The sequence below is a fragment of the Aspergillus welwitschiae genome, assembly GCF_003344945.1.
Source record: "Aspergillus welwitschiae strain CBS 139.54b unplaced genomic scaffold BDQ94scaffold_2, whole genome shotgun sequence".
Lineage (NCBI taxonomy): Eukaryota > Fungi > Ascomycota > Eurotiomycetes > Eurotiales > Aspergillaceae > Aspergillus > Aspergillus welwitschiae.
In genome coordinates this window covers 1,389,375-1,416,237 of record NW_020798696.1, presented here as the reverse complement: position 1 = coordinate 1,416,237, position 26,863 = coordinate 1,389,375, and the positions used below count along the sequence as shown (strand labels likewise).

General features: G+C 51.8%; 10 protein-coding genes across 10 annotated transcripts; 6 read left to right on the top strand and 4 right to left on the bottom strand.

The window, feature by feature from the left end:
- Nucleotides 1–531: 531 nt before the first annotated feature.
- BDQ94DRAFT_179741 (transcription factor domain-containing protein) lies at nucleotides 532–4,445 on the top strand (the record flags this gene model as incomplete). The annotated part of the gene is made up of 7 exons (XM_026773466.1): nucleotides 532–890; nucleotides 975–1,101; nucleotides 1,237–1,349; nucleotides 1,633–1,705; nucleotides 1,757–3,707; nucleotides 3,751–4,082; nucleotides 4,202–4,445. The coding sequence occupies exons 1-7, from the start codon at nucleotides 770–772 to the stop codon at nucleotides 4,443–4,445; spliced, it is 2,961 nt and encodes a 986-aa protein (XP_026631827.1). The 5' UTR covers nucleotides 532–769.
- A 292-nt stretch (nucleotides 4,446–4,737) lies between these two features.
- Nucleotides 4,738–6,085, top strand: BDQ94DRAFT_134670 (HSP20-like chaperone). The gene is made up of 3 exons (XM_026764510.1): nucleotides 4,738–4,970; nucleotides 5,096–5,621; nucleotides 5,705–6,085. Exons 1-3 carry the CDS (start codon nucleotides 4,865–4,867, stop codon nucleotides 6,015–6,017), a joined length of 945 nt encoding a protein of 314 aa, XP_026631826.1. The 5' UTR covers nucleotides 4,738–4,864; the 3' UTR covers nucleotides 6,018–6,085.
- A 1,738-nt stretch (nucleotides 6,086–7,823) lies between these two features.
- BDQ94DRAFT_48067 (putative ethanolamine kinase) lies at nucleotides 7,824–10,020 on the top strand. The gene is made up of 6 exons (XM_026775875.1): nucleotides 7,824–7,945; nucleotides 8,051–8,327; nucleotides 8,408–8,519; nucleotides 8,597–9,060; nucleotides 9,113–9,450; nucleotides 9,500–10,020. Exons 2-6 carry the CDS (start codon nucleotides 8,163–8,165, stop codon nucleotides 9,672–9,674), a joined length of 1,254 nt encoding a protein of 417 aa, XP_026631825.1. The 5' UTR covers nucleotides 7,824–7,945; nucleotides 8,051–8,162; the 3' UTR covers nucleotides 9,675–10,020.
- Nucleotides 10,021–11,430: 1,410 nt separating this feature from the next.
- On the top strand, nucleotides 11,431–13,534 carry BDQ94DRAFT_165897 (uncharacterized protein; the record flags this gene model as incomplete). The annotated part of the gene is made up of 7 exons (XM_026770428.1): nucleotides 11,431–11,673; nucleotides 11,733–11,761; nucleotides 11,826–12,157; nucleotides 12,205–12,318; nucleotides 12,366–12,691; nucleotides 12,752–13,138; nucleotides 13,187–13,534. 7 exons carry the CDS (start codon nucleotides 11,431–11,433, stop codon nucleotides 13,532–13,534), a joined length of 1,779 nt encoding a protein of 592 aa, XP_026631824.1.
- Nucleotides 13,535–15,333: 1,799 nt separating this feature from the next.
- Nucleotides 15,334–16,676, top strand: arfA (putative ADP-ribosylation factor). Its single transcript, XM_026775873.1, has 5 exons — nucleotides 15,334–15,588; nucleotides 15,654–15,828; nucleotides 15,999–16,243; nucleotides 16,326–16,391; nucleotides 16,481–16,676. Exons 2-5 carry the CDS (start codon nucleotides 15,681–15,683, stop codon nucleotides 16,571–16,573), a joined length of 552 nt encoding a protein of 183 aa, XP_026631823.1. The 5' UTR covers nucleotides 15,334–15,588; nucleotides 15,654–15,680; the 3' UTR covers nucleotides 16,574–16,676.
- A 485-nt stretch (nucleotides 16,677–17,161) lies between these two features.
- BDQ94DRAFT_47981 (uncharacterized protein) lies at nucleotides 17,162–18,583 on the bottom strand. The gene is made up of 3 exons (XM_026775872.1): nucleotides 18,462–18,583; nucleotides 18,264–18,403; nucleotides 17,162–18,216 (listed from the first exon to the last, which is right to left on the bottom strand). The coding sequence occupies exons 2-3, from the start codon at nucleotides 18,264–18,266 to the stop codon at nucleotides 17,314–17,316; spliced, it is 906 nt and encodes a 301-aa protein (XP_026631822.1). The 5' UTR covers nucleotides 18,267–18,403; nucleotides 18,462–18,583; the 3' UTR covers nucleotides 17,162–17,313.
- Nucleotides 18,315–18,711, bottom strand: BDQ94DRAFT_48024 (uncharacterized protein). Its single transcript, XM_026775874.1, has 2 exons — nucleotides 18,462–18,711; nucleotides 18,315–18,403 (listed from the first exon to the last, which is right to left on the bottom strand). The coding sequence occupies exons 1-2, from the start codon at nucleotides 18,577–18,579 to the stop codon at nucleotides 18,348–18,350; spliced, it is 174 nt and encodes a 57-aa protein (XP_026631821.1). The 5' UTR covers nucleotides 18,580–18,711; the 3' UTR covers nucleotides 18,315–18,347.
- A 1,796-nt stretch (nucleotides 18,712–20,507) lies between these two features.
- On the top strand, nucleotides 20,508–22,850 carry BDQ94DRAFT_134633 (DUF3405 domain-containing protein; the record flags this gene model as incomplete). Its single annotated transcript, XM_026764509.1, has 1 exon — nucleotides 20,508–22,850. A coding segment is annotated over exon 1 (1,703 nt), but the record flags the coding sequence as incomplete, so codon positions are not given.
- BDQ94DRAFT_179732 (uncharacterized protein) lies at nucleotides 22,828–25,183 on the bottom strand. Its single transcript, XM_026773465.1, has 7 exons — nucleotides 25,067–25,183; nucleotides 24,890–24,999; nucleotides 24,687–24,837; nucleotides 24,543–24,630; nucleotides 24,079–24,486; nucleotides 23,941–24,031; nucleotides 22,828–23,896 (listed from the first exon to the last, which is right to left on the bottom strand). Exons 1-7 carry the CDS (start codon nucleotides 25,142–25,144, stop codon nucleotides 22,873–22,875), a joined length of 1,950 nt encoding a protein of 649 aa, XP_026631819.1. The 5' UTR covers nucleotides 25,145–25,183; the 3' UTR covers nucleotides 22,828–22,872.
- Nucleotides 25,184–25,663: 480 nt separating this feature from the next.
- On the bottom strand, nucleotides 25,664–26,773 carry BDQ94DRAFT_156577 (isopenicillin N synthase family dioxygenase; the record flags this gene model as incomplete). Its single annotated transcript, XM_026768638.1, has 3 exons — nucleotides 25,664–26,102; nucleotides 26,189–26,406; nucleotides 26,462–26,773. The coding sequence occupies 3 exons, from the start codon at nucleotides 26,771–26,773 to the stop codon at nucleotides 25,664–25,666; spliced, it is 969 nt and encodes a 322-aa protein (XP_026631818.1).
- Nucleotides 26,774–26,863: the final 90 nt, after the last annotated feature.

Genomic DNA, 26,863 nt, shown 5'->3' with positions numbered 1-26,863 from the left:
TTCAGCACAAACTAGCGAGAACTTAAGAGACAAGGTTATGATAGGTAGGGAAGAGGACAAAGAACCCCGGCAAAAGCAACTAATCACTGCATCGAATACTTCCCCGAGGTAACATTCGGGCTTTCAGTCTGCCTATCAAGAATATGTGGGTGCTGACAGAACTGATTGCGTTGCCAGAGATCATGAAGCCGAGTATATCATCCTTACCTTTCTCCACCGCGTGTCTCACTAAATGGAGGAGCGATCGAGGGCATGGAAATACCCCCGCCTATACTAGTATACTAGTGCAGTGACACCACGACTATTCCCCACTATAATTATTAGGCATCTAGATGTCATCCAGCCACCGTCGATCTCCGTTGCCATTGCTGGCATGGTGTGTCGCTGTATCCCAATGTCCGAAGTTCCTCCATTAGTGGGAGACAGCGCTGCGCGAATCGCGGAGGATGACCGATCTCGGTTTCTGACTCGCTTCGATGTGCTATGCTAGTCTCCGATCTAGAACTCGATGGATAGAAGCCACATACATACCGGTCATCCACCATAGCTGTCCAAAGTTACTGCTACAGTGTCATCTTATCAATGATGAAACGAGACATACCAAGCAACGTCCACATTCCAACCCCCGCAGTGAAAACATCACCAGGAATGTGCCCAGACAGCACTATATAAACCCTGCAGCATTCATGCTACATCATGTTCGCTCTTTCTTCCCATTGTCCAATACCACTCCATCCAGTCTACCAGTATACAAGAATACCTTATAGCAATGAAACCTCCCACTATCTTAGCCACCATTGTCACTCTGACCCTAGCTGGGCTGTCTGTGGCCGATAAAACCTGCACCCCGAGCTTTGATTACTGCTCGGATGTGCTGTTGAACTCCAAGGGTAAGCCGCCGTCAACTATTCAGACTGCCATATACTATCTACTTCGCAATCCGACTCCTCTATGCTAATATGGAACCGATACAGGCTTCTCTCAGTCTGACCTGACAGATGCCCTTCAAGGCACTGGATATGAGAACCAAAACCTGAGCAACATTCTCTTCCACTGTACGAATCCGGGTCAGATTGGCCATGCAAAGTTGTGTGATAATGGGTGTGTGGACCCTCCGCAGGAGGGGAGCCATGGATGTGATGGTTAAATGAGATAGCATGGGGACTTGGCTGGTGCTGGAGAGTACCATAAAGTGAAATGATTGACCATTGTTGTTGTATGAGATTGAAATCAAAGGTTGAGGTTGAGATTGGATTCACATTCGGAGGCTCAAGGCTGCCCGGGCCACGCGCGACACCAGTTGGCGGACGCGCCCGCGGGAAGTTCCCTTCGCATTTTCCCATCCATCAGTTAGTGGCTGTTGCACTCATTGTGGCTTGCGAATTTCTGTGATTTCCAAACTATAATATATGTTATAATTAAATTCGACGCTTTACCATAATCATTTTCTCAGTACCTGAGGCATGCATGCGACCGCTACATCGCACACAGACCAACGCGCAGCCGGCGCCATGAACGTACCCCCAACTCCCTGTTGCGTCTGCCGCTTAAAAAGGCGGCGATGTGACAGGTCTCAACCTAGTCTGCCCTCTATACCTCTACCCATTGTAAAGTGGAGCTAACGCTAGCCAGCCTGTGGAGGATGCAAGAAACGAGGACTAGACGAACAATGTTCCTACCGGCCCGAGGATATGCCTCCCGCCACGTACGTCTGCACGTGTATATGATGAGCTTGAACCAGCCTGACATCCTGCAGCTCTCATAAAAAAGCCAAAATATCTCATTCGGGTGATGAGAGTCGGTCTCTCTCCCCTCCGAGGCTACAAACCCTGCCACGCAATCCTCCCATTGTTGCCCCGCGCTCGCAGAGGAAGCGTCGACGGGATGAGTCCTTTCCACCCCGGCATGATCGAAACCGAGGTGACTCGGTGGAGGTATACTCCATCATCTCAGATGGCAGCGACCCTCCTAACCCGCCGGGCACCGGGATTAATGCCCACATCTCACGCCTGACCCGGCTGCAGCAGGCCGTAGATGCAAGAACAGGCCGGGTGAAGACTGAAGCTCCAATCGAAGATGGCATATTCTCGCTGCAAGATACAGGGCGAGACTGCCCTCCTCACTTGACCATTGCCGAATCTCCAGCCCAATTGCCCTCAGACCTGATGAACAGTCTGATTGCAACCTATCTGGCCCGCGACTATGTGAACTGGCCGATCTTCGATCTGTCAGACTTCCAGTCGGCCCGTGAGAAGGTTGGCGACATGCAGGACCTCACGGCTGGGTCGAGTGGCCTCCACGCCATCCTCAAGATGATTTTGTGTCTCTCTGGGCTGAGATACCATCAAGTAGATGAAGCCTATCTGCAATCTCTCTTCAACCACGCCCAGAGAATGACAAACAGCCCAGATTGGCAAGGCACGCCCTGGGTACGCGTACAATGTCTCTTCCTACAATGCCAGTACCTCAACGCAACAGGGAAATCAAAGCAAGCCTGGGCCCTAATTGGCTACGCCATCCGCACCATGCAAGCCCTAGGACTGCAGCCACAGACAAACGCCCATAACGGACGGGAACGACAGCAGCGCGAACTCGGCCGCAGGCTCTGGCACAGCGCAATCATCCTAGAGCGAATGCTAGCATTACAACTAGGCCTACCACCCCAGGTCTCCAATCCCCTCCAGGTACATCTGCCCACGCACCTGGACACCGACTACATCGACACCGTATCAGGCGGAGCGCCCAACTCCAGCGGAGACCGACCCTCGATCATCGAGCTCTTAATCGCATGCGCCAGACTCTACACCCACGTCGAAGAGATAAGTGCTTGGGAATCTGAAGCAAGAATCCGACCAGACACCTGCGCCGCCAAGAAGCTCCTCGCCCTGGACCTCTCCCCATTCCTGAAAACAGATGCTCTCCTCTACGACTGGCAGACATCCCTGCCCTCATTCCTTCGCACCGACGAAACATTCGAACTAGCCGATGACCCCATTGTTCGCCGCCAACGCCACACCCTGCACGCGCGTTACCTCTACCTTCGTCTCCGACTTTATCGGCCCCTTTTAGCTCTGAGCCTCGCCCTGTCAGCCAAATGCACCTGCCGGTCAAACAAACACCCTCACATGTCGGAGACAGACCCTTCTTCTTCTGTCAACTCCCCTATACTGGTAACCATCGTCCGCGACACCTCCCTCAAATGCGCCACCATCGCCGCAGACCTCGCCGACTTGATCGAAGAAACTGAGGACGGGCTGCTCGATGGCGGTCCAGATGATACCTGGCGCAGCGCTGGATCGCCATACTGGGAGAACGTGGAGTATCTCTATGCGTGTGGGATTGTTATCCTGGCGGCGCGGCTGTGCCCCAGCTCGGGCGTGGCGCAGCTGAAGAGGGCCTGGACGAGGGTTATTTCCTTGTTGACAAGGTATGAAGGTTTCCGGGCTGGGGAGTATGCTCGTCTTGCGAGGTTGGGAAGGAACACGCTTGAGAATCTGGCGGGTGCGTTGCAGAGGGATGTGGGGGAGGCGATGGTGATGGGATTAGATAGGGAGACGAGGACGAGGTTGGTGGGGAGGACAAGTGGCGGTGCTGTGGACTCGTCGGGGGGAAGGCGTAGACAAAGTCGGGGTCAGGGTCAGAGTCAGAGTCAACGGGGGGGTTTGGGTTGGGTTGAGAGCTTGTTGATTGATTTGGTGGGGGATGATGTATGATGTAAATAGATACCCTTTATGTTTTGATTGATGGCAGTTACGATTAGAGATCCACGGACAATATATTGCAGGATACACTACTAGTATTAACCTACTACATCTACTAGTGCGGAGTGCATTCAACCCTCTACCTAGATATCCAAACACAACTACTATCACTAATGAGATAGTATACAAGAAGGGATATATATTCGGCCCAATACTCGCACGAAACCCGAACCGAACCCATAGTACTAGTAGTACTACTATAGTTACTTACCTAACTCAGAATAATCTTCCCACGAACGCCTCCTATAGTACGTTTTTTGACATTTACTTATATAGATCTCGTCGTTGCGGATGCCATGACCCTGCCGACCTCCCCATCGAGTGCGTCGGAGACAGCCAAGAGCAGGAAGACAAATGCTGCGGGTCCCACATACAAGCCTGAACCTTTCATATGAAACTGATAACACATGCATATTTACAGTATATATACACAATCCTAGACAGCTGCTTCAAGCTCAAGCTCAAGCTACTGCTTGTTCTCCGCCTCGTCGATCAGAGTCTCCATCTCCTGCTCCGTCCACCGATGGAACAGCTTCTTCGGATCCGACAACGACGCGTCACTCTGGACCGATTGGACGTGTAGCACGGGGACATCAAAATCATAGACATCCTTCCAGGGCTTATTGCTCGGGAGCTGGATATCCAACTCAGTGTAGTCGAAGGGACGGCGCTTGTGCAGCTTAGTGACGGTGAGTTTGGCGGTGTCGCAGAGGCCGCAATTGGCGCGGGTGAAGAGGGTGACGCGAGCAGCGGCGAGACGGGCGGCGGTGGGGAGCATGTTTGCCGTATGATAAGGATATCTAGATAATTAAGGGAAGTCCAAGTTGAAGTAAATAAATCAAGAATATAGAAACTTGAAAGATGGAATCGCGGGGAAGAGCAAGAATGAATTGAATGAATGGAACCTTCGAGCTCCCCCCGGCTAAGCCCGTTTGGGCCGAACCTCAGCGGCGGTTCTTCGACCTTCGATGTTTGCGACGATCAATCTTTTCCCCCCATAGACTCATTATTCCTCACCCAGGAGATACAGTTAAACCGTCGGTCTCCCTCTTATTCAGCTCTACTCCCTCTCATTTCACTCGCTTCCACTCCATTTCCCCAGCATGGCCTCCAAGTGTGTCCACAAGGGCTGCGGGAAGGAATTCACCGACGCCGACGAGCCCTGCGTCTATCATCCTGGCCCGCCGGTGTTCCACGAAGGACAAAAAGGTACTTAAACAGATAACTCCAAGGGGGACCTTGGGAGCAGTTGATCCACTGTCTATTTGATCTTCCTGACTGTGTTCCACACTCCACACAAGCGCATTCACATAACTAACTGAATCACCCCGCAGGCTGGAAATGCTGCAAACCCCGCGTCCTCACCTTCGACGAATTCCTCGCCATCCCTCCCTGCACCACAGGCAAACACTCCACCGTCGACGACACCCCCGTCGAGGCCCCCAAACCCGCCGCTGATGTACCCTCACCTGCCGCTACTCCCGTCCCCAGCGCCGCCGCCGCCACTCCCCCGCGCCCCGTCAACTCCCCCGCCATCCCTCCTCCCTCGAACGCACCCACCCCTGTGCCCGAAGAACCCGACTCCGATGACCCGGAGCTAGCGATCCCCGCCAACGCGACCTGTCGTCGTCGCGGCTGTAATGCAGGCTACGATGCGAGCGTCTCGCGCGACGAGGAGAAGTGCGTGTATCACCCGGGTCAGCCGATCTTCCATGAGGGAAGCAAGGGCTGGTCTTGCTGCAAGAAGCGGGTGCTGGAGTTTGATGAGTTCTTGAAGATTCAGGGCTGTTCGGAGAAGAAGAAGCATCTTTTTGTGGGGAAGGGGAAGCCCCCAGGTGAGGAGAAGGTGGAGTCTGTGAGGTGGGTTTCTACCCTCTATTTCTACAGCCGTGAGTGATTGCTATGGGGTGACGGTATACTGAGATGTGGTGATTGATGTACAGGAATGACTTCTACCAAACCGCCTCCTCCGTGAACGTGTCGCTCTACCTGAAGAAGATCAACAAGGACACCGCCAAGGTCGAGTTCAAGGCTACGTCGATCGAGCTGGACCTCCCTACGACGGATAACAAGCGCTACACGGATTCATATGAGTTGTTTGCACCCATTGATCCCGAGCAGTCCAAGTTCCGCGTGCTGGGCACTAAGCTGGAGCTGACGCTGGTCAAGGCGGACGGGACGAGCTGGCCGGTGCTGCGTCGTGATGATAAGTGGTCGGGAGAGAGAATCCAGATTGGAAATGCTGGTCGGGTGTAATAGCCTTATTAGATATATACGTTTATAATGGTGAGGGAGGGCTGGGGTGGAGTATAGTTGGTATGAGATATGAAATAAAAGTGATGACCGCATTGAGAAAAAGTGCCTTATCTTATCCGGGAAGCACTGAATCAAATCAACCTTAATAAGCAGGCAGACGACACTGTGCCCGATATAGTAAGATGCACTGGCACTATCAAAGATGATACTTGGTGCACTTCAAGGACAATGAAATCTGCCAGTTGACGAGGAAGACTTGGGTAGCGCTCCGTCGCATAGAACTATAGTTCTGCGCCCATCAGCGCATGCCTTATGCTGAGCAGTCCACATGCCGAACACAAGCCCTCAGAGCCACGTGACATATATCGACTCTTGAAGAGTACAGGTTCACCACAGGCTACAGTATACACAACCCAATATCACTTATCGACAAGAGGATATATATACAGCAGACAAAAGCGAAAAAAACCTAATCTACTACGAAAACCCTCAACCTCATTCAACATAACGAACAAGATATCAAGTTTTTTTTTTGAAAGTAATGTACCGCCTCCTCCACAGCTCAAGCGCATGGGGATTTTGTCCTTTCGAACAAAAAACCCTAGCCAAGCCATGAATTGTAAGGGAAAAAGGAAGACGAGTATGCTCTGCAAGGCTGGGAACGGAGGAGAAACCCATAGAGAAAAATCCCACACAAGATAACCCTCAGCGAGCCGTACGGTGACGGAGCCCCGGTTTGATTTACTATTAACTTTAGGTAAAAGTAAACCGCTACTGATGATGAAGAAAGAAAAGAAAAAAAAGGGAGGCCGAAGGGGGGGCGGCCGCGGATAGGGGGGGGTTTATGTAGGGGTGGCTGGGTGGGGACGCTAGAGGCTAGTGGGTGACGAGGTGGGAAGGGGTAGGGTTGGGGCTGGAGAGGGTCATGTGATGTTAAGAGGGTGGTTGAGGAGGGGGGGGAATTCACATGTGATTGAGATTGGGATCTATCGGTGAGGGAGGTGGGGTGTGTATTTTATCTTGGTATTGGGGTTTGGGTTTGTTTGATACGGAGTATTATATGGACGGAGTATGTCTATGTTTACTTTGTCATGTGGATGATATTGATGTGTATGGATGGATGAGGTTAGGGTGTTTCTTGCAAAGGATATAATGGTTTAGCCATCTTCGAGATGTATGCGCAGGGAGGGAATTCTGCGTAGCAAGCTCGTTGAGAAATGTGTGCAATATGCGGAATATAAGCATCTACTTGCTTGGATGCTGTGATCAAATATCCAGTGGTAGATATGGTCCGAATAGGTACAAAGTACTACTACAGTATCATATACTATTACCCACTGTATAACCTCCTTCCAATCCAGTCATTCTACTACCAAGTGAGCAGCAGGAATGAGTTTCGACTTGCAATCTTATCTTGTTGCGTATTAATGTTCTGTATTGTAGCGATCAATACGCTGTTATCATACCCGCTCAACAACACCCCTGACCCCTGATGTCGCTGGCCAAACTTTCCAAGATAGCCAGTATCACGGATGGCCTGCAATGTCAGGCCGTGAACCCAATATTCAGCCCTCTGAAGCTTACTCTCACGAGTCTTCATGCCTTATTGAGCGGAGGGGTAACACTGGCGTCATCTCAGCGGATGGCCAGCCAGTTGGTTGGCTGCGGTGCGATCCTCAGAAGGCGGAAAAGGAGGGGTTCAGGGCCCGCCGCCACCTTCCAATCAGTAAGTCGCTGGCACGAGACCAGCGGCGACATCTTCTCCTCCTCCTCTCCTGTTCTTCTTCCTCTTCGTCATTTCTCTAGCGCTTGCCTCTGAGAGTATCAATTGCCGGTCAATCTGTACTCGTAATCACCCCTTTTCAGACGGCTCACGGACCACACGGGAAAAGCAAATCTCTTCTGTTCAGTCTATCACTTTTTAGTAGGTACGTGGGTACCCTTGCTCTATATGTGTGCCTTAATCCAAAGGCTATGCCTTATCATGCCAATAGCAAACCGCTTGCTTCGTGTGGCTGACTTTTGCGTGGAAGAGTTCTAGAACGGCTAGACCCTGGTCGACTGTCGCGTATTGATCGATCACCGCCAACTTTTTTTTCCCCTTCCCTTCCTTTCAACCCCTTGGATTCTCCCAGAACCGCCATAATGCATTCAGAAAACCGCAAGCCTCTCCGTCACATTCCCTTATCATACAATCATGCCGATTCTCATGCTTCCGCGCTGAGGCTCATTTTGACACTCAACCCACACTGGGAGGGTCCGGACAACAAGATTGAGTTTGTCCGGTTTACGGATGGCATCACCAATACTGTGTGTTCCTCGCAATGTTCTCTTCGTCGGTGCTCGCTGTAAGGCAACACCGCCATTCTATGGGACTAACGTGGCTTCAGCTTCTTAAAATTATCAACCGCAAGCCCGGCTTGACCGAGGAGCAGATAGACCAAGAAGCAGTACTGATGCGAGCGTACGGTAACCACACAGAAATCCTCATAGACCGCGAAAGTATGCCACCCGGGGTCACTACTTGCCCCTCCTCTCTGCCCATTGCGACACATGCTGAGTAGATGCTTCACCTATAGGAGAAACGAGCTCTCATGCTCTTCTTGCCAGCCATGGATTAGCCCCTCCTCTTCTGGCGCGCTTTAACAATGGTCTCCTGTACCGGTTCCTCCGTGGCCGCCCAGCCAGCCCGGAGGACCTTGCCACGCCTTGTATCTGGCGTGGCGTGGCCAGGAGACTTGCGCAGTGGCATGCGGTGTTGCCCATCAAGGGAGCTGCCGCTCCGCTAATGCCCGCCGAGGACGTGCCCCTGATGCAACATGTAGATGTGGCCACGGCACACTGCCAGAAGTTGAAGCACGAGGATATCTCCGTGATCACCCCAAAGCAGCCTGGGCCGAGCATGTGGAGTGTCCTCCAGAAATGGATCCTTGCTCTTCCCACGACCACGGAGGAGCAGCGCCAGCGGAGACTTAGTCTGCAAAAGGAGCTGGAGCGGGTTGTCAGCGAGCTAGACGATGGAAAGGGCCTAGGCGATGGTGGAGTACGTAGCGCTAGTCCCTCTTATACGGAACGACTATTTAACCTCACATTAGTTGGTTTTCTCTCACTGTGACCTTCTCTGCGCCAACGTCATCGTGTTGCCCGAAAGCGCCTCTTCGGAAGACGAAACGGCCGTTGTCAACTTCATCGACTACGAATATGCCACCCCCTCCCCTGCTGCCTTCGACATCGTCAACCACTTTGCCGAATGGGGCGGTTATGACTGCGACTACAACATGCTGCCTACCCGCTCTGTGCGCCGCGAGTTCTTGACCGAATATGTCAAGAGTTACAGCCACCACAAGGGTATCCCAGAGTCATCTCAAGCAGAGATTGTCGACCGACTCTACGAAGATGTCGACCGGTTCCGAGGCATTCCCGGACTTTACTGGTATTTTCTCCTTGTCTGCTTTTCATAGACTGCATGCTAATCCAAACAGGGGCGTCTGGTCACTCATCCAAGCCCAAATCTCACAGATCGACTTTGACTATGCATCCTACGCCGAGGTGCGTCTCGGCGAATACTACGCATGGCGCCGGGAGGTAGACGGGTCGCGGGTCCAGGCAAACGAAGAGATGCCCCTCCGGGAGCAACGATGGGCTCAGGAGGCCTAATCAATGTGACCGTATATACTGCCTGCCCGACTATGTACCTCCCTCGGATCTGTTTGAGATAGCAAGCGATGATCGTTCCAGCGATAGCATAAGCGATTTAGAGTCTGGCCGTCTGTCAGAGTTTAACAAAAATTTTTTGATGGGGTGCGGTATCCTCTAGGGACGGGATACAGGATGCACGAATATTTATATTCAACATATTCTTTCCACGGAATTTGGGTGGTCACTCAAATGTGGAAACGCCGCTAGGATAGATATGGCTATACTGCGGCTTTTTGTCCCTTTTTCTTGTCTATAGTTACGAATGTTTGATAGATAATATAATCATTTTGCCATCGTATTCTGCCGATACAATCAAAGGACACAGAAACATACGTCATTGACTCTTAGAGAGATGCTAACCAGTTTACTGTCCAAGGATCAACAGCCCCAGAGACACTTGATAGAATCAGATGGTCTATAGCAATCCACCCACTTGGGCACGGACCCAATTATAGAAAGTGGGTGGGTCACGGGCGCTAACGTTCATGACAGCTCCATAAAAATCTGTAAAGATAGTTAGAGGCAGCGTATGTATGATGCTCTATTCTCCAAGAGACATGACGTTTAGTCTCGAAGATAGATTTGAGGGTGTCGTTGAGGTTCTCGCCGGAGGGCTGAGAAAGCATTGTGGAAGTGGGGGTGTAAGATAGTCATATGGAATTCCCAACGTTGGTTAACCATCGTCCTAATGCACTGCCACTGTCTCCTACATATGGTCGACCACACATCCTATTTGTCGGCAGTTGGATTTCCTTTTGATCCTAGCAATGTCTAGGTAACAACAGATACAAGATCCCGGTTGGTGTACCTTTCCATTAGGCATCCATGGTTCGGCTCCGACGATGCCTGCAAGGTATAAGCCACTCAATGTGGCTGAGACATGCAAGTTCGGATACAACTCTTACCGTTGAGAATGCACTCATTCTATTCCTGAACAAAGTAGCCTAATTGTCCCAGTTTATTGTCTCTTCAAACGAAAAAGAATACTACAACAACAACAATAACTTCAAGATATATCCCTCATGCCTGAATCATCACCACCATCAACCCTCCAAAGGAACACTCCCCCAAGTCTATAGACCCTGACCCTGCGTCTAGTATAAAAAAAGCGCTTGCTTATCCGATAGCGCTCCTTGCCTAGTACTTACGCAGTAGCAAAAGCACCTGCGTCATTCTCCGAGAGTGGAAAATGTCCATATCATGGCGCAGCAATGCACGAATACTTAGTACTATGCAACTCCCCGGTGCTCATGATTGGTGCCTGTCACACGGGCGCTAATCTCATACCTTCTCGAGCATTCAGCTTTGGGGGCAGAAGGGCGCTTGTGATGGATCGTCGCGCCGTCCCCGTGTATCACGGGCAACTCAGCCAGCTGCGATGCACCAATCCCCGCCCTCTACTAGTGACTAGCTCTCCTCCCCCCCGCGGCAACTGACTATGAGCGATCTCTCTCAGCCCTTCGAATGATTTCGGTCATGCACCCTGCACGGCTGGGCTGGGCTGACTGGGGCTAGACTATACCTACAGGGTCGATGGCTATGCGCCCTTTTTTGAATTATTTAGAGGCGCCCTGCAGCCTTGTCTTTCGTCTTCTGTTCTTAACCTTCGTGTGTTGTGTGCATTGAGTTTCGGACTTATTCCATTATTCAATTTCTAAACTTCCACTAGTATACATCGCCACATCTTGCCAACACGCACAGCCAAATTCAAAGCATGTCCGACGTCGTCCGCTCAATTACCTTCCAAACACCCCAGGAATACTACGCCGGCTTCAAATCCAGACCGAATTTGCAAAAGGCGTTCTGCGACATCGACGACGAAATTAATCTCAAGGCGTATTTGAAACTCTTGAAAGATTCTCAGACGCGTAATTTTGTGCTGGACTTCGGAAATGATGATGCTTGGTGTGCTGTGAATCTGGATCAAGGTGATGTCGCGGCGCTGTTGCGGAAACCTGTATGTGTTGTTGAACGGGCCATTGCGTATGTGTAAACCGGAATGCTGACAAGGCTTAGAAACCGAAGTGTTTTGGTACGAGGTGGATGTAGGTTCTGGTTTTCACTATTGTTTTCGTTGTAAGGGATTGATTGCTGACTTGTCTTATCTAGTAATATCTGGGCTCCGGAGCAACAGAAGGATTTGATCAAGACCCTCACAAACCACTATGGTGTCTCGGAGCGGCTGCAGGGTTTGATGTGTACGGATCCGGTGGAACGCCCGTCAAAGCCTCCTGTGCCTCCTGAGCCACAAAGGAATAACTTCCGCTCGAATGATGTCGACCGCTCGCGCCGTTCTCGTCCGGATGATGTGGAGGGAAATGCCTTGCAAAACCTGAGACATCCAGAAGAAATTGCGGCACTAGCGGCATTCAGAGGTATTACGTTTGGCAACGTCATTGATCAAATTTGGCATTTTTGCTCTGTGGATTATGGTGCACAGTGTATGCATATTCCTTAACTCATTGAGGCAGCACTAACGCGAATCTAGATACCTGTGTCGGGTACAATTCGCTGTTCGTGATTCCTCAAACTGACCAGCATAATGGGAGAGAGTTGCCGGATGGGAAACGACTATGGACTTGGTTAATCTTGTGCCATGATGGTAAGTTATGCTACTGGTGGCAAGGGCATTTGTGCTGACTTGTCAAGGGACGGTCATTTGCATGCAGGAGAATCCGTTTCCTGGTCTGTCTGGGCCATCGGAGAAGGAATTGCAAGCTGTACTCGGCGTAGTCCGCAGAAACATCCAGCTCATTTTTGCGGGTGTCTCGAAGCAGCACTTTGCCTCGTCGGAAAGCGACTCGTTGGTTACTATTCGAGTGAGGCCATTTCTGGAGGGCGGTCCAGAACAGGTGAGCATCAGGCAAGACGATGGTCCGAGCTTGTTGTTCTATTATATTTTCGACGACTGGGTTTCGTCGTATGCTCTCGTTGCGCAACGCGAACATAAATATGGGGTATCGCTTAACAGACTTGTAAGTTCATGGTGGCAATGGCTCTGTATCTTATCACAAGAATACGCTGACATTGTCCAGAGGCAAGACATGTTATCGAAACCGGAGGTTGACCTTGTCCACGAATTACATCGGCTGGGTAGACAGTTGGCCGTCCTGAGACGTCTCTACCAGAGTTACGAGCTTATAATGATGCGTATACTGCAGAGACAGCGTCTACTGCGTGACGAGGCCCGGTCAAATCGCCTTCCCATGGCAATGGGTCAAAGCTTCGCAGAGAATGATGTGGGAGAAACCCGCCGCTCGACGAGGGAGAGTTTTAGCCTTTTGACCCCAGATGCCGACGTAGGGGTCCAGTTGAGCCCACCTGCTGTAGCTCGGTTCGAAAGACTGCTCGATCGAATCAAGCTATATTGCCTGTCGGAGATTGAGAGCTGTCTGACAGAGAAGGAAAACCTCACTTTCCTTGTAGGTTTGCCCATCTATAAATAAAGGGAGATGCTGACCGGTTGATAGAACTTCAACTTGATTGCCCTTAAAGACTCACAAGCTGTTGAGAAACTGACACGGATCACGATTCTACTTGCAAAAGTGACCATCCTGTTTTTACCTGTCAGTCTGATGACTGGCTACTTCTCCACCGAACTCCGCAACGTCAAGGGCGAATATACGATCAATCAGTACTGGGTCAGCTTTGGTGTGATTATGTTCCTGTCCATGGTGCTGCTCTGGATTTTCGGATATGCCAGCGACACCGTGGAAGGCAAGACAATCTACCAATCGTTATCCCGAAGCTTCTTCCGCATGTCGAGAGACCGGGTCTCCCATCGTAGAAACGAGACACCGGGCGGCACGAGTCGTTGATCCTGATGCGTCGAGATTTGTACACTGCAAAAAGAGATACCCAGCCTTCAGAATGCATAGGACTGCTTTATAATGCACAGCTCTGCACACAGGTGAACAGATTACAACTTCCAGGCACCGTAAGACTATGCAAAGACCAATTGATGCCATAGATCTCAGCTAGGAGACCAGTCACATGTCTACTCCACTGCTGCTACTTTATTCCGCAGTGCACGTTTTGAATGGCTCCTGACAAGCCGATGCTATGTGATCTGTTTGGCCAGAGGGATGTTACCTATCGGGTGCATTTGCCCCATCCAAATCAGGGTCCATCAAGACCCTACCACATGCTCTCGCAATTATTCTCCTGAAGGCCCACACCAGCAGCACGAGCCATGACGGCATGGCCTCGAACAACTTCGGAAATCCGTGATATGGGGAAATGCAAATGACACGCCTCTAGGAGACACGGGGTGATGCGGCAATGGCCCGTTGCTATGAGGATCGCTTGCTTATCTGGCACGAGGGATGAATAATAGCATGACGCGTAGTGAGCTGAAAGTGGCCCCTGTGGGTTCCGAGGGCTTGCACGAACCCAAGTGTTTAACGCAACGGCGTACTTTATGAGCGTGAGATGATTCGTCAATCTGCGTAAGGGAGTGATTAGTGCGATGGCCATCAAATTACGGAATTTACCCTGGGATAATCCTCATCAATTCCCCAATGTTCAAGTGAAATTTGGAAAGACAAGACATGAGCACAAGACATCTAACAAGTAACAACCCTTCTTGACTTCCACCCCATAGTAGTGCCACCGAAGGCGATCCACTGGGACGGGGTACCCAGAAAGCCTTGTTCGGGAACCTATCAGGACTCGGAGTGGGCACCGATCCGGGTGTCTGGACCTTTCCTCGGGACCAAGAGGGGCCCAGGGGGGCAAAGGAAGGAGACAGATACTAGGCAGGCGAGTATATTGAGCAAAGCAAAGAGGCTGTGAACGGGTAGCAGCATTAGACCGTTGTGGGCGACATGAGGATAGGCAACGATGAAGCCCGTTTCCATTTGGCGTAAAAACGGTACGGACTTGTTTCGTGGGTAAGCCGATCTCGAGGCAGCAACAGGGATTGCTTGATTGGTATCAACCGGGAATCCATTGACGGGAAACACCGTGTCCTCTTCTTTCCTTTCGGGAGCCGCAGTCTTGAGCAGGAGGACACACCAGAGCCTCCGTCTAGACGGTGTGTGTCTGTTGGATGGTATTAGGTATAGTTGTGAACTCTATTACTATCATTCTATTAAATCTAGATACTCGTTCTGTCTTCAATGGCATGTCTCGTTTGCATTGTAGTTCTGTAGAAGACGTCTTCGTAAATGAGAATATAATACATACTTGGTATTTTTTACCAGCTGGTTTCGTTAGTGACGGAAGCTACGCCGAGCGGCTGAATTTCTCAACCCAAAAATCCCACCACCTCGTCAAAAAAACCGTCTTCTGGCGTACGGCAAGGGAAAAAAGACCTGAACCTGACCAAGCCTGACTGAAACTGACTGACGGACTCTGACTGACTGAACTGACTGACTGACTGACTGACTGATCCCTCCCTCACTATCTCCAGCTTGTTCTTGTCTTGTCTCGTATCCACGCCTTCCACTCTTCCTCTTTCTCCCTCCCTCTCTCTTTCTCCAGCTTCAACTGCAACCTGGTAAGTCTTGCCTATATCCCCTTCAACTCCCTCTCCCTCTCCCTCTCTCTCTCCCTCTTCCCCCCCTCTCTTTCCCCCCGGCTGCTTCCTCGCCATTTTGTCACCCGATCACACACCTCTATTTCCTTCCTCTCCTTTCCTTAACGGCCACCGCTTTCTCCCCCTGATTTGTCCTGCCCGCCGTGTTTCCCCGGCGTGACTACCTTAACCTGATTACCTTCGCCCCTCGTCCACCACTCCATTCCATCCGTCATACCACTTGCCCTTTTACCCTTATACTATACTTTCCCCCTCCTTTGCCCGACGCCACTAGGTCTGTGATCTATCGCTTGACCCTCTCTCCCTGACCTCTCTCCTCCCCGACCGTGCGGTGTGGATCTCGCACATCCTGGACTCTCTTGGTCAGATTGATTCTAACATCGCATTCTCATCCCTAGACCTTTGAATCTCACGCAACCGCCGTCATGGGTCTCACTTTCTCCAAGTTGTTCGACCGCCTATGGGGCCGCAAGGAGATGCGTATTCTGATGGTCGGTCTCGATGCCGCCGGTAAAACCACCATCCTGTACAAGCTCAAGCTGGGTGAAATTGTCACCACCATCCCCACGATTGGTCAGTCCTCCTCTTCCTCCTCCCTCTCCTCGGTCCAGACACAGCAGAACTTGGCATCGATCAGTTGTTGGGCTTGGCTCAACGCCGGAACGGAACGATATCGAACATGGAACGCAAATCAATTCACGATGAGAAAACAAAACTGACTGGCGTTGTTCTGTGCTGTGCAGGTTTCAACGTCGAGACCGTCGAATACAAGAACATTCAGTTCACCGTCTGGGACGTCGGTGGTCAGGACAAGATCCGTCCTCTCTGGAGACACTACTTCCAGAACACCCAGGGTATCATTTTCGTTGTCGACAGCAATGACCGTGACCGTATCGTCGAGGCCCGTGAGGAGTTGCAGCGCATGCTGAACGAGGATGAACTCCGTGACGCCCTTCTCCTGGTGTTCGCCAACAAGCAAGATTTGCCGGTATGCTTGAAATCCACTTCTTGTACAACAATGTGGGGGCCGAAACAATGGATATTGACCGTTTGATTTCTTTTTCTTCTAGAACGCCATGAGCCCTGCCGAGATCACTCAGCAGCTTGGTCTGCAGAGCCTCACCCGCCGTCCCTGGGTAAGTTATACCCCCCTCGCATGTCGACACCTGAGGTGTCTGTTCCCGAGGATCGAACCCCAACTAACGCGCTTGCTTCCCGTTTTTAGTACATCCAATCCACCTGCGCCACGACTGGTGACGGTCTGTACGAGGGTCTGGAGTGGCTTGCTGAGACGCTGCGGAAAACGAACCGCGACTAAACTGATCATCTAATGAGTGGAAGAATACCTGGAAGTTTGTGAACCTGGGAGTTGCGGATGCTGGATGGGGAACCGGGGCCGGCAAAGTCACCTCGTGTAGGGGAAAGGGATTATGCTTGCTAAACTTGGTGGTTCTTGTATGTTCTCTAACGGCTCTTCATTCCTCTATGCTATTAGCTTTTACTTTTTTTTATCATCTCTTTTGTCACCCTGGCGCCGCCCGATTCTTCTTTTTTTTTACGACTTCTTCTCTGCCTTGATGCTTCTCAACCGCATGCTGTTTCCTTACCTCCCCTGTCCTCTCGACTCGACCTCGTGCTCGGAGCATAATAAGGGAAGGAACGGAAACAAGAGACAAAATGGACAAAAGGAAGGCAGTGTATGCATGGACTGGGCTGTGATGCATTTTGGCCCGAGAATGAGAATGAGAATGTAGAACGAGTGCATGTAGTGGCCGGTTTTTATTTCACTTTAGTGAGTTGTGATAACATTTTTATAAATATAACATGACTATGACTATGACTATGACTAGTATTATCGAGTGCAGTCTATCCATCTTTCAGATTCCTCCGCTTTTCCATGCGTCCATCAACAACATCACATTACCACATCCCACATCCCCTGTCCCAATTATTCCATAGTACTTACTATCTTTCTGCGATACTATATATATGCGAACTGATATACTATACTACCGTGTGTATACAGTGTATATATATGAATATATATGCTCATTAGCCTCACCTGCATCCCTCCACAACTTGACGACGAACAGGTCCACCCTCCCGCTTCTGCGTCATCTGCTGCACCAATTCCTCTCCGCTCACCCACCACGCAGCAGCACGGATGATCTTCAAGACACATTCCAACTCTTCTTGATTTCTCGGCGCATATATCATGACGAACCCCGTCGGCACGGTCCTCAAATAACACCACCACCAGCTCTCTCGCGTCAATGGATGCCGCTGGCCCCAGCCCCGTTCGATCACAACTTTCACGTCCGCCGGATGCAGCGTTAGATGCAGACTTCCGTCGCTGGGATGCGCGTGGCACACTTCTCCGTTGCAGGTGCGGCGATGACGCCATTGTTGGTTGCGGGACATCATCAGTGAGGAGATGTCGCGGTCTTTGAGTGTGCCTCCACCTTGTTGGTGGGTGTTGGTGGGGGTGTCGGTGCTGGAGCAGAACATGCCCGTGCTATGTTTTTCGAAACACGAGGTCCCTTCGTAGAGGGCCTCGGGGTTTTGGGATACGAGGTGCTGGATCTCGCGGGAGAGGGTCTCGTACATGGCTGGATTGGCTTTTTGGGTCATTTGGCGCTGGGGAGCGATTCCCGCGACGGTGGGGCGCGGGCCATGGCGTTGGGGGAGGCTGCTGGTGTTTAGGAGGCCGGTCTTGGGGAGGAGGGTCAGTGGAAGGGAGGGTGGTTCGAAGGGGTCCCTGATTGTGAAGAGCCGAAGGAGGCAGATGCGGAGGTAGCCTGTTGGGGTCGAGGGAGTGCCGCCGGGCCCGAGGGCGAGGAAGGCTTGGTAGTCTTTGTGGATACGGTGGAGGAGGAATATGGTTGGTAGGAGGAGGATTGGCAGGAGGAGGAAAATGCTGTCTAGGGGAGGACTGTTGGTGTGGGTGCTTGTTGGGTGTTCCTGTTTGGTGTTAACTGAGTTGTTCTGGGTAGCAAGGAGGTACGGACCATTGTCGTCAAGTCTTGATTCACCCTGCCTTATGTGGTAAAGTCTGGTGCTACTTGGGTGGGAGGAAGGGTATAGATTCCAATTCAATTGACTTCGAGTCGGGAAAGCTGCATACCTCCGGGAGTATGTGATTCACTTCCTAGTTTTATAGTTAGTCATCGGCATCAAGACCGCAGGTGCCACGATACTGGACTGACCCAGTTGATATTGAATGGCCGGGGAAGCAATCCGTGCTATCCGTCGGGGCATCGAGACCTCCTGATCAAGAATTTGAACCTGCTTGGTGCAGCGTGCATGGACAGGTGGGCCAATCATCACCGTTGCATCACACACCGCAAGTACTGCGAGGCGAAAGCTGTAAAGGCGACAAAGAAGGTTGATCTCCGTTTATAGGGGGCACAGCAATCAAGTGCCACCATTCCGTGTGCGATTTAAAAGGTGGCCATCATGCGATCTTGGAACACGAGATGGATCGTCGTCACTGTGATGTATGACGACAGCTATTCCAATGGGAGTGATCTCGGGAACTAAAATAAAGCAAATATTGATTAGCGAGTTAGTTTCCGCAGCGTCCATCGGTCAGCAACGGCATGCCGACCCAGTCAGCGGGTGACTTTTCCTATCCCTTTGGAGGTTTTCATCACGAGGCGGTGCTCCCAGTCCAGCACATTCTTGCACGATGGGCTTAGGCTTGGTCTTTGTTAGGCTTTCATACCTGGCGGTGGAATGTAAGTTGGACTCTAAGCATGTGGAGAGAAAGCCGGGGTAAAATTGTGGGCCCGTGGGTAGGGTCATGCTGGACTCGGTGCTTGCTTTTCTTTCTTTCTTACGAAAAAGGGCTCGGATCGATCCTGCTGGAGATTCACGACTGTGTTGTCAGTTATATTGGGTCAATTGACAATTGAAGAGTGATTTCACCGCCATTGCCGATGAATTGCGGGAAAATGGTCATTCCTAGAGATCGAGTGTAGTCCAGGTGAGGCGGCCAGCGTCGGATCAGGAAGATAATGCGTATGCACCTTGCAGATCAATGGAGAAGGCACGAGGGAGGCCTATCCTTGTGCGTGGTTTCTGCCTGGTCGTTGTACTTTCTGTTGTTCCTGTCTTCTCGTTCTGGTGGTTGCTTCTGTTGGCCTGATTCAGTCACAGTTATGCCTCAGGCGACAACATGCCTATACTGGACTAGACTATAATAGTCAATGCCTCTAACCGCATGTGGACAGCACGAGACATTCCATCCCAAATGAGACTCACTTTGGATATCCGGATGATTTGATGAAGGCAACTTCATCATGGCTGATTTTCAGAGTGCTTCTACTCTACATTGTGAGGAGCACCACCACGTCCTCCCTCATCAGTCAATCATGGCGCCTTACCGATTCAAGACAACCTCGACGCCTTGCGCCAAGCCGTCCTGCCGGGCTAGTGCATCAGCACGGCCGTCCCTTGGGCAACGCTTCCTGGCCGATCTACCAAACAGCTCGCTATGCCGTTGCCTGTCGGCAGCTCACTGTTTTGTTGATATCGAGGTTGAGACAGGTTTGCTCTCGCCATTATCTCCTGTTAACTTGTTTGGGATCCACTGCCCTTGATCCGTGGTTACCCTGGGGTTTTTGCGGCTGGTACTGGTTTGTTTGTATTCACTGCTATTATAGTAGTGGTATACCACTCTAACAAGCAGACCATCGCAGACGTGCGCAACAGTCGCACGCCCATTCCCGGGCCCAGTCATCCCGAGTGTATACTCGCTGCAGCAATTGCATACTAATTCGGAAACAAGTCGACTGCTGAGCATTCTTTTCTCCCCGAAGCTCGATGCCGTTCTATTGATCGCCTGATCCACTCGCATACCTCTGACGTCGCTACCATTTCCTCCTTTCTATGCGAGCATAGATCCCCGCCATGCCTGCCCGTTCGAAGAGGTATCAGGTCGATGCATCATCGCCCTATTCGAGCGACAGCCGCGATGTTGTCGACATTGAGAAGCAACCATCGAGGCCGAGGCGCCACTACCGTCGTGATAGCTACAGCTCGTATGATTCGGACAGTGAAGATGACTCGGCAAGCTCCTCCTCGGTGGCTTCCTATCGCCCCATGCTGAACAGAGCGCCTGTGACCCCCGCGCGACGGTCCCGTAGCAGGGCAGGTTATCGCATACCTAATCGGATCATGAGATGGCTCTGTCTCGCGCTACTGGCCTTCTTGGTCTTGTTCATCTGCACCTTGTTCCGCTTTACCTTCCTCTCAGCTGTCACTCGCGTCAATGTTCCGTTACCCAAGCCTGCCGCAAAGCCGGCACAATGGGAGAGTTTCCCTTTCCTGAAACGCTACCATGGCGGTATCCGGTCCCTGGTATCGCGAAGCGAACAGGTGCCGGAGTACCCCAATGACAACGCGGAAGTTTTGGGCATCGAAACCGAGAATGTTGCGAATGATACCGTCATTCAAGCCCGGGATGAGACATTGCCATTCTCGAGCTCTATCTTCAATCCGTATCCCGACTACTCGTCTACGGAATATGTTGAAAAGTACGGCGAGAAGCGCGATTGCTTCCTTGATGAAGACGAGACCCTACGGATCCCTCTGGTGCATCACTACCCTGGTGTACCTCGTGGGTTCCCAGATGCTATCATGGGCTCCAACGAGATGATCGGTATTAAAGACGACGTTTGCTTTGACCGTTTTGGACGTCTGGGTCCTTACGGTCTAGGCTACAGTGTGCGAAAGGGTGGTATTGGCGCGGGCCTCGAAGGCGATCGTGAAGGCTCAGAGCGTGTCTGGGATGACGTTCCGCCAGTTGACTTTCGTCGAGTTGACTGGGCAGCTGCGCAGAATCGATGCTTGGCATCGAACAGTCATCGATTTAGCGATCTCCCTTCATCCCAGTCCGACCGCTTCCGTACTATGTCTGTGGGTGCGCCAGACACCAAGCAGGCGCCTCAGGACAAGGCACAGTCTGATGGAAAGTCCTACCTACCTCGGACAGCGTTCGTGATCCGCACGTGGCATGATTTCCACTACACGCCAGACGACATCCTGTATCTGCGAGCCCTCATCTCTGAGCTGTCACTGCTTTCCGGCGGCGAATATACCATTCATTTCCTCGTCCAGGTCCGGGACGAAACTCTCCAGATTTGGGCTGACGACGAGGTCTACGAGCGTGTGCTGAACGAGGCCCTGCCAGCTGAATTCCGCGGCATGGCTACCCTCTGGTCCGAGCGGCAGATGAATCTCATGTACCCTGGTCTGGAAGAGAACTGGGCCCGCGGACTATCCGTGCATGGCGTATACCGCAGCACCTACATGCCCATGCAGTATTTTGCGCACCAGCACCCCGGGTACGACTACTACTGGAACTGGGAGATGGACGCCCGATACACCGGCCACTGGTACCACCTCTTCGACAAGGTCATCAACTGGGCACGAGCCCAGCCACGCAAGGGCCTCTGGGAGCGAAACGCCCGATTCTACATCCCCTCGGTGCACGGCACCTGGGAAGACTTCCGGCAGATGGTCCGCGTGCAGACCGACATCGGCACCAACAGCCCCAACAACCTTTGGAGTGCCGCCAGCGCCTCTCGGCCCGGTCAAGAACACACCCCCGAGACCCTGAAAGCGCAACAGCAACAACAAGGCGACAAGCCAATCTGGGGCCCCGAACGACCCAACGAACCTGACATCCTGGAAGTCCCCTCGGAAGGCATCCCACCCACCACGATTGACAAAGACCGTTACGAATGGGGCGTCGATGAAGAAGCTGACCTCATCGTCTTCAACCCCCTCTTCGACCCCGAAGGCACAACCTGGCCCCTCCGCGACGACGTCACCGGCTACGACCGCTCCACCGGCCCCCTTCCTCCCCGCCGCGCCTCCATCATCACCGCCTCCCGTCTCTCCAACAAACTCCTCCAAACCATGCACCACGAAACCGTTCACAAGCGCCACTCCATGTTTTCCGAAATGTGGCCCGCCACTACAGCCCTCCACCACGGATTTAAGGCCGTCTACGTGCCCCACTCGGTGTACATTGACCGCCGCTGGCCGATTCAGTACCTTGAATCGGTGTTCAATGCTGGCCGGAACGGTGCGTCGGGTGGTGCCCGCACTTCTGTCTTTGGCGATAGGGAACACAATTTCCGCGGCTCGACATGGTTCTATTCTGCTGGCTTTGCACCGAACTTGTGGAAACGTTGGCTGGGGTACAAGGTTGATAATGAGGGAGGTGAGCAGGCGGAGTTGGCGGGTGAGGGGAGAATGTGTTTGCCGCCGATGCTGTTGCATCCGGTTAAGGAGGTGGAGATGATTATTGACGATGGGGAGGAGAGGGGTGATGAGTAGTTTGTTGATGATGGATGGTTTACATGCTTGGTAAATATGTGGCGAATGGCGTTGGGACTCTGGACTAAATGATTAATGAATGTATGTATATGATGGATATGCTAAAGGTTATGTATGTATGGTATATGAAACAGTATTTACACTAAATTGTTGAGGACGTTGCAGTAAAGTGGTAGGGCGAATCAGAATATAGCAGGTAATGAAAACTACATGGGACCAACTGATATATTGGCTATGAAATAGTCTGTACACCCAGAACATAAGACTTCTTTAAAACCCAGGTATATCCAAATCCAAACCAAGATTATCCCAATCCCAAATCTGATTCAGATCACTCAGATTTAAATCCAGATCCATGCTAGGGATACCATCTAGTCCTAGTCCACCGGCAGACGCATGGATGTTAGGTATTATTCCAGATGAATCGAGTCCTCCTGACACTGACGGAACTATACCATTATCCTGTTGACCTGCAATATTACCGTCGGACGAAGAACGGCCCGCATCATCAATAATACCAGTGGTAGACGTTGTAGCAGAAGACCTCTGCGCACAGATCACCTCCCTCTCCTGGGCAGAGAGGGGTATGTTACCCACAATCTTCGCAAGAACAGCATAGCAAGTAGCGCCTGTTTTGGCCGTTCTGGCGACATCTTTCAATGTGCTTAGGGCTAGAGATATGCACTCGAGTACCTTATCCCGCTGGGGAAGGTCCCGATGTTTGTCATGGATAAGAGCAGAGCAGAGGTACGCAGCCGTGTCGAACATCAAGAACGGCGCGAAGTGGAATTTGCCATTTGCGGGGAGGAGATGCGAGAGGAGCTGCTGGGCTGAGAGCATTAGGTTCAAGGCGCAGGATACTGCAGTTGGTTGGAGGGATCTTTCGAGGTTGGGTGTGTGGGTGGTGGGGTTGATGGTGAGACAGGGTTTGAGGGGCATGAAGGTGACCATGTGGGCTAGGGCGTGGAGTTGATGGCGTTGCATTGGAATGTAGGTGTGGGTGTGGTCGTGGGTGGTGTCGGGGGCCGTGAGGTGGAAGATTTGGGGGAAGGTTTCAGTCCATCGGGTGACTTCTTGTTGGATGGCGATTGCTTGGTTGGGTGATAGGATGCCGCTCATTACTCCGGGGATTGTGGAGATTCTTTGTCCTAGTTGGCATTGGAGGGATATGGATGTTACTGGGGAGGGGGTATTTGCTTCTATGTTTGGTGTCTCGAGTCGTAGGTTAGGTAGCTCGAGGGAACAGCAGCTGCTGTTGATGATGAATGGTCGTGATAGAAGGAGCGACATTTGCCTGTAGGGTTAGTATGAGACACTGCAAAAGGGTAGTGGACTTACCAGTCCCAGGTGTAAAGAAGACACCATATCCGTCTTCGCATCTCCCGTTCGAATTCAGACACTTTTGCTTTGGAGGAGCTACGATGCATTCCTATTCCGGATCAGTATCCGACTGGCTAGATGTACGAGGGCACTGACCTAGTTCTTGGGCCTCGTGGATTGCAGCCCCCAAGGCGTGCCATGACTCGACAAATAAGGCTTCGGTCTTGTACCATATTGCACCAAGGAAGAGTTGCTGTACTTGTGTCAAACCGCCTTTTCCTGGTCCAATGGTGTTGCTGAGCTGCTTGGCAGTACGATGGTACTGCTCGGAAAGACTTGCATAATTTTCGCCCAAATCACTCTCCAGTTGCTGTCGCGTCTCGACATCCAGGTAGAGAATAGTGCAGGCGCAAACATGCAGCAGCAGGGCTGTAAAGGCGGGGGTCAATGACTGGCCATTGGCTTTCCCTGACCACCACGTCGCATAGTCGTGCGAGAAAGTCGGCGGGTAAAGGCAATAGTACTGGTCATTCATCTCACTCAGGAAGTACTGTACCAGGGTATCTGGCACAAGTCGCACAAGTAAGCAGGCTATCACGAAGAGCCGTCGCCACATTTACCTGTATAAGGTTTGGGGGGAATAGTGCGAATTGCTTTTTCCAATTCGGGCGATACGAGTCCCTGGGAGGGTGATAATGCGGCTGATTGCTGTACACAAAAGTACTTTAGCATATGGCCAATTCTAGATGAAATTGCAGTCTTACGGATTGCTCAGCGCCATTTGCAAGTTGATCATCGCTATCGGGGAGGTATCCCAGCATGCGGAAATCATCCCCGGTGGCGATGCCCGACACGACTGAGCCCGGAGCTTCTGTAAGGCTTTGTCCATTGTCGCTCAGAGACACATCTGTGGCCCTGCGAGTGTCAACAGTGAAATACGACAATCGAGGTATCTATTTGAGCGGACCTTGGATCATTACAGACAGGCTTAGCCTTGAGCACCTTCTTCGGTGTGAATTTACAGAGATGGGCAATCCTTCGTGCTTGGCAGTGATTGCAGGGCCATTCCCGGCTGCACTATATACCGTAGTGTTAGCACATGTACTCAAGCTGCTCGAGATTCATGATAGGTTCGGATGCTTGCCTTTTGCTTCCGACGCTGACACTCGGTGCATGCGGTAGCCAAGCGGACCGGCTTTCCGGGAGCCTGAGCTTGGACCATGGCCGCTAGGGGAATTTGTGACTGAGGATGCAGCGGAACATTCCCGGATCCTGGAAACTGGGATCGATAATGAGGAGAGAAGCAAACTAGATGGGACTAGTGGAATGGTGGAAGTATGAAGAGTCGAGATCCAGTGACCCACTGGTCAGCACTGTCATGTGAGTATTAGTCAGGATCTGTCCGGAGCGTGGGCTGAGCTCAAAAGTGCGTGTCCTGATCATTCCCCTCTGAGCTTATACAATTTGATCATGTGACCCATTTAAACAGTGCGCGACTTGACAACGGCTTGTCATTTTCTAGCCCTCTGTGAATCCCAGCCCCATTGTAATGAGTATGTCTCGTATGACCCTAAACTACTCTGTAAATGTGGATATACTCCCAAGTAACCATAGTATCAATCCAACTTCTCATAGAAGTAAATTTTGCTTTCAACACTCTTTGCAATAACCCTCGAGGTTTTCCTCCTCCATACCAATACACTACTGCAAGACTACCCTAAATCTTCCACCCAACACGCCCTTAAACAGCAACGGCAGACCCTTTCTCCTCTGCCAACGGGAGCGAATAGTCGCGATAGAACTTCTTCCGGATGAAATCTTGGACCGTCTCCCCGCTCGTATCGTTAGGATTCAGCGGGTTCGTCGCCTCCAAATCTCCATGCCAGAAAGCGGGCACCGCGAAGCGCTCCCCACTCGCCTTGTTGATCACCCGGTGGAGGTTGCTCTTGTACTCCCCGTCCGTCCAGCGCTGCACCATGTCCCCCAGATTGATGACGAATCGGTCCTCAACGGCGGGAACGGGGATCCACTGTTCCGTGGCGGCGTGATAGACCTCAAGACCATGCTTTCCGGGGTCCTGCAGCAGGATGGTGAGGCCCCCGTAGTCGGTGTGCGCACCGGAGCCGAAGACCCTGGGGTCAGTGAAGGTGTGTTCGGGGTAGCGGAGAAGTTTGAGGAACCTGAGCATGGATGAAGTGGAAAGCGATGGGCGTCAGGTTGAATGAACGTGAACAGACAAGTATGGAGAGGGGCGGGTTGTACTCACATTGCTGCGTTGCCTGTGAAGGAATCGAGAATACTGGGAGGATGACCCATGCCCACGACGAGGACCTCCATGACCCTGTGCCCAAGCTTGAGCAGGGCTTCGAAGTACTCTTCGACGGGTCCACGGAACTGGTTCGTGGGGACCTGCTCCGGCCAGACGTTGGGTCCTTTCAGGAATCCGATCTGGTCCTCGGGGAGATCCCTTCCGACGAAGAATGCCTGCAGTAGGAGTGTATCAGTCAGTCAGAAAGCGATAAAGGAAGGCATTGCAGACCTCCTTCTGATCTGGCAAGACGGCATGATGCGGCGTCTGCTCTCCGTACCCCTCATACCCGCGGCGCCAGGTGTTCTTATACAGCGAGAGCTCCGCCTTCTGGTCCGTCGGCAAGTCGAAGAACGTCTTGCATGCGGCCAGCATGTTTCGCTGAACTTCCAGCGAGACCCCGTGGCCCTCAATTTGGAAAAACCCATGTTCCAGACAAGCGGCGCGGACCTGCGCGACCACCTCCTCTTTACTGGTTGGGGAGGTGGGCTCGTAGTATCCCCGCAGATCGATGGTGGGGATTTCAATCTTGGTGACTGTCATATTTTTTCAATTGATCAAAATTACGGGCTGAGGAGGTCAGACGAGGAAAGTCCGGAATGAATGGTCTGAAAGTCGTCAAGGATATATAGT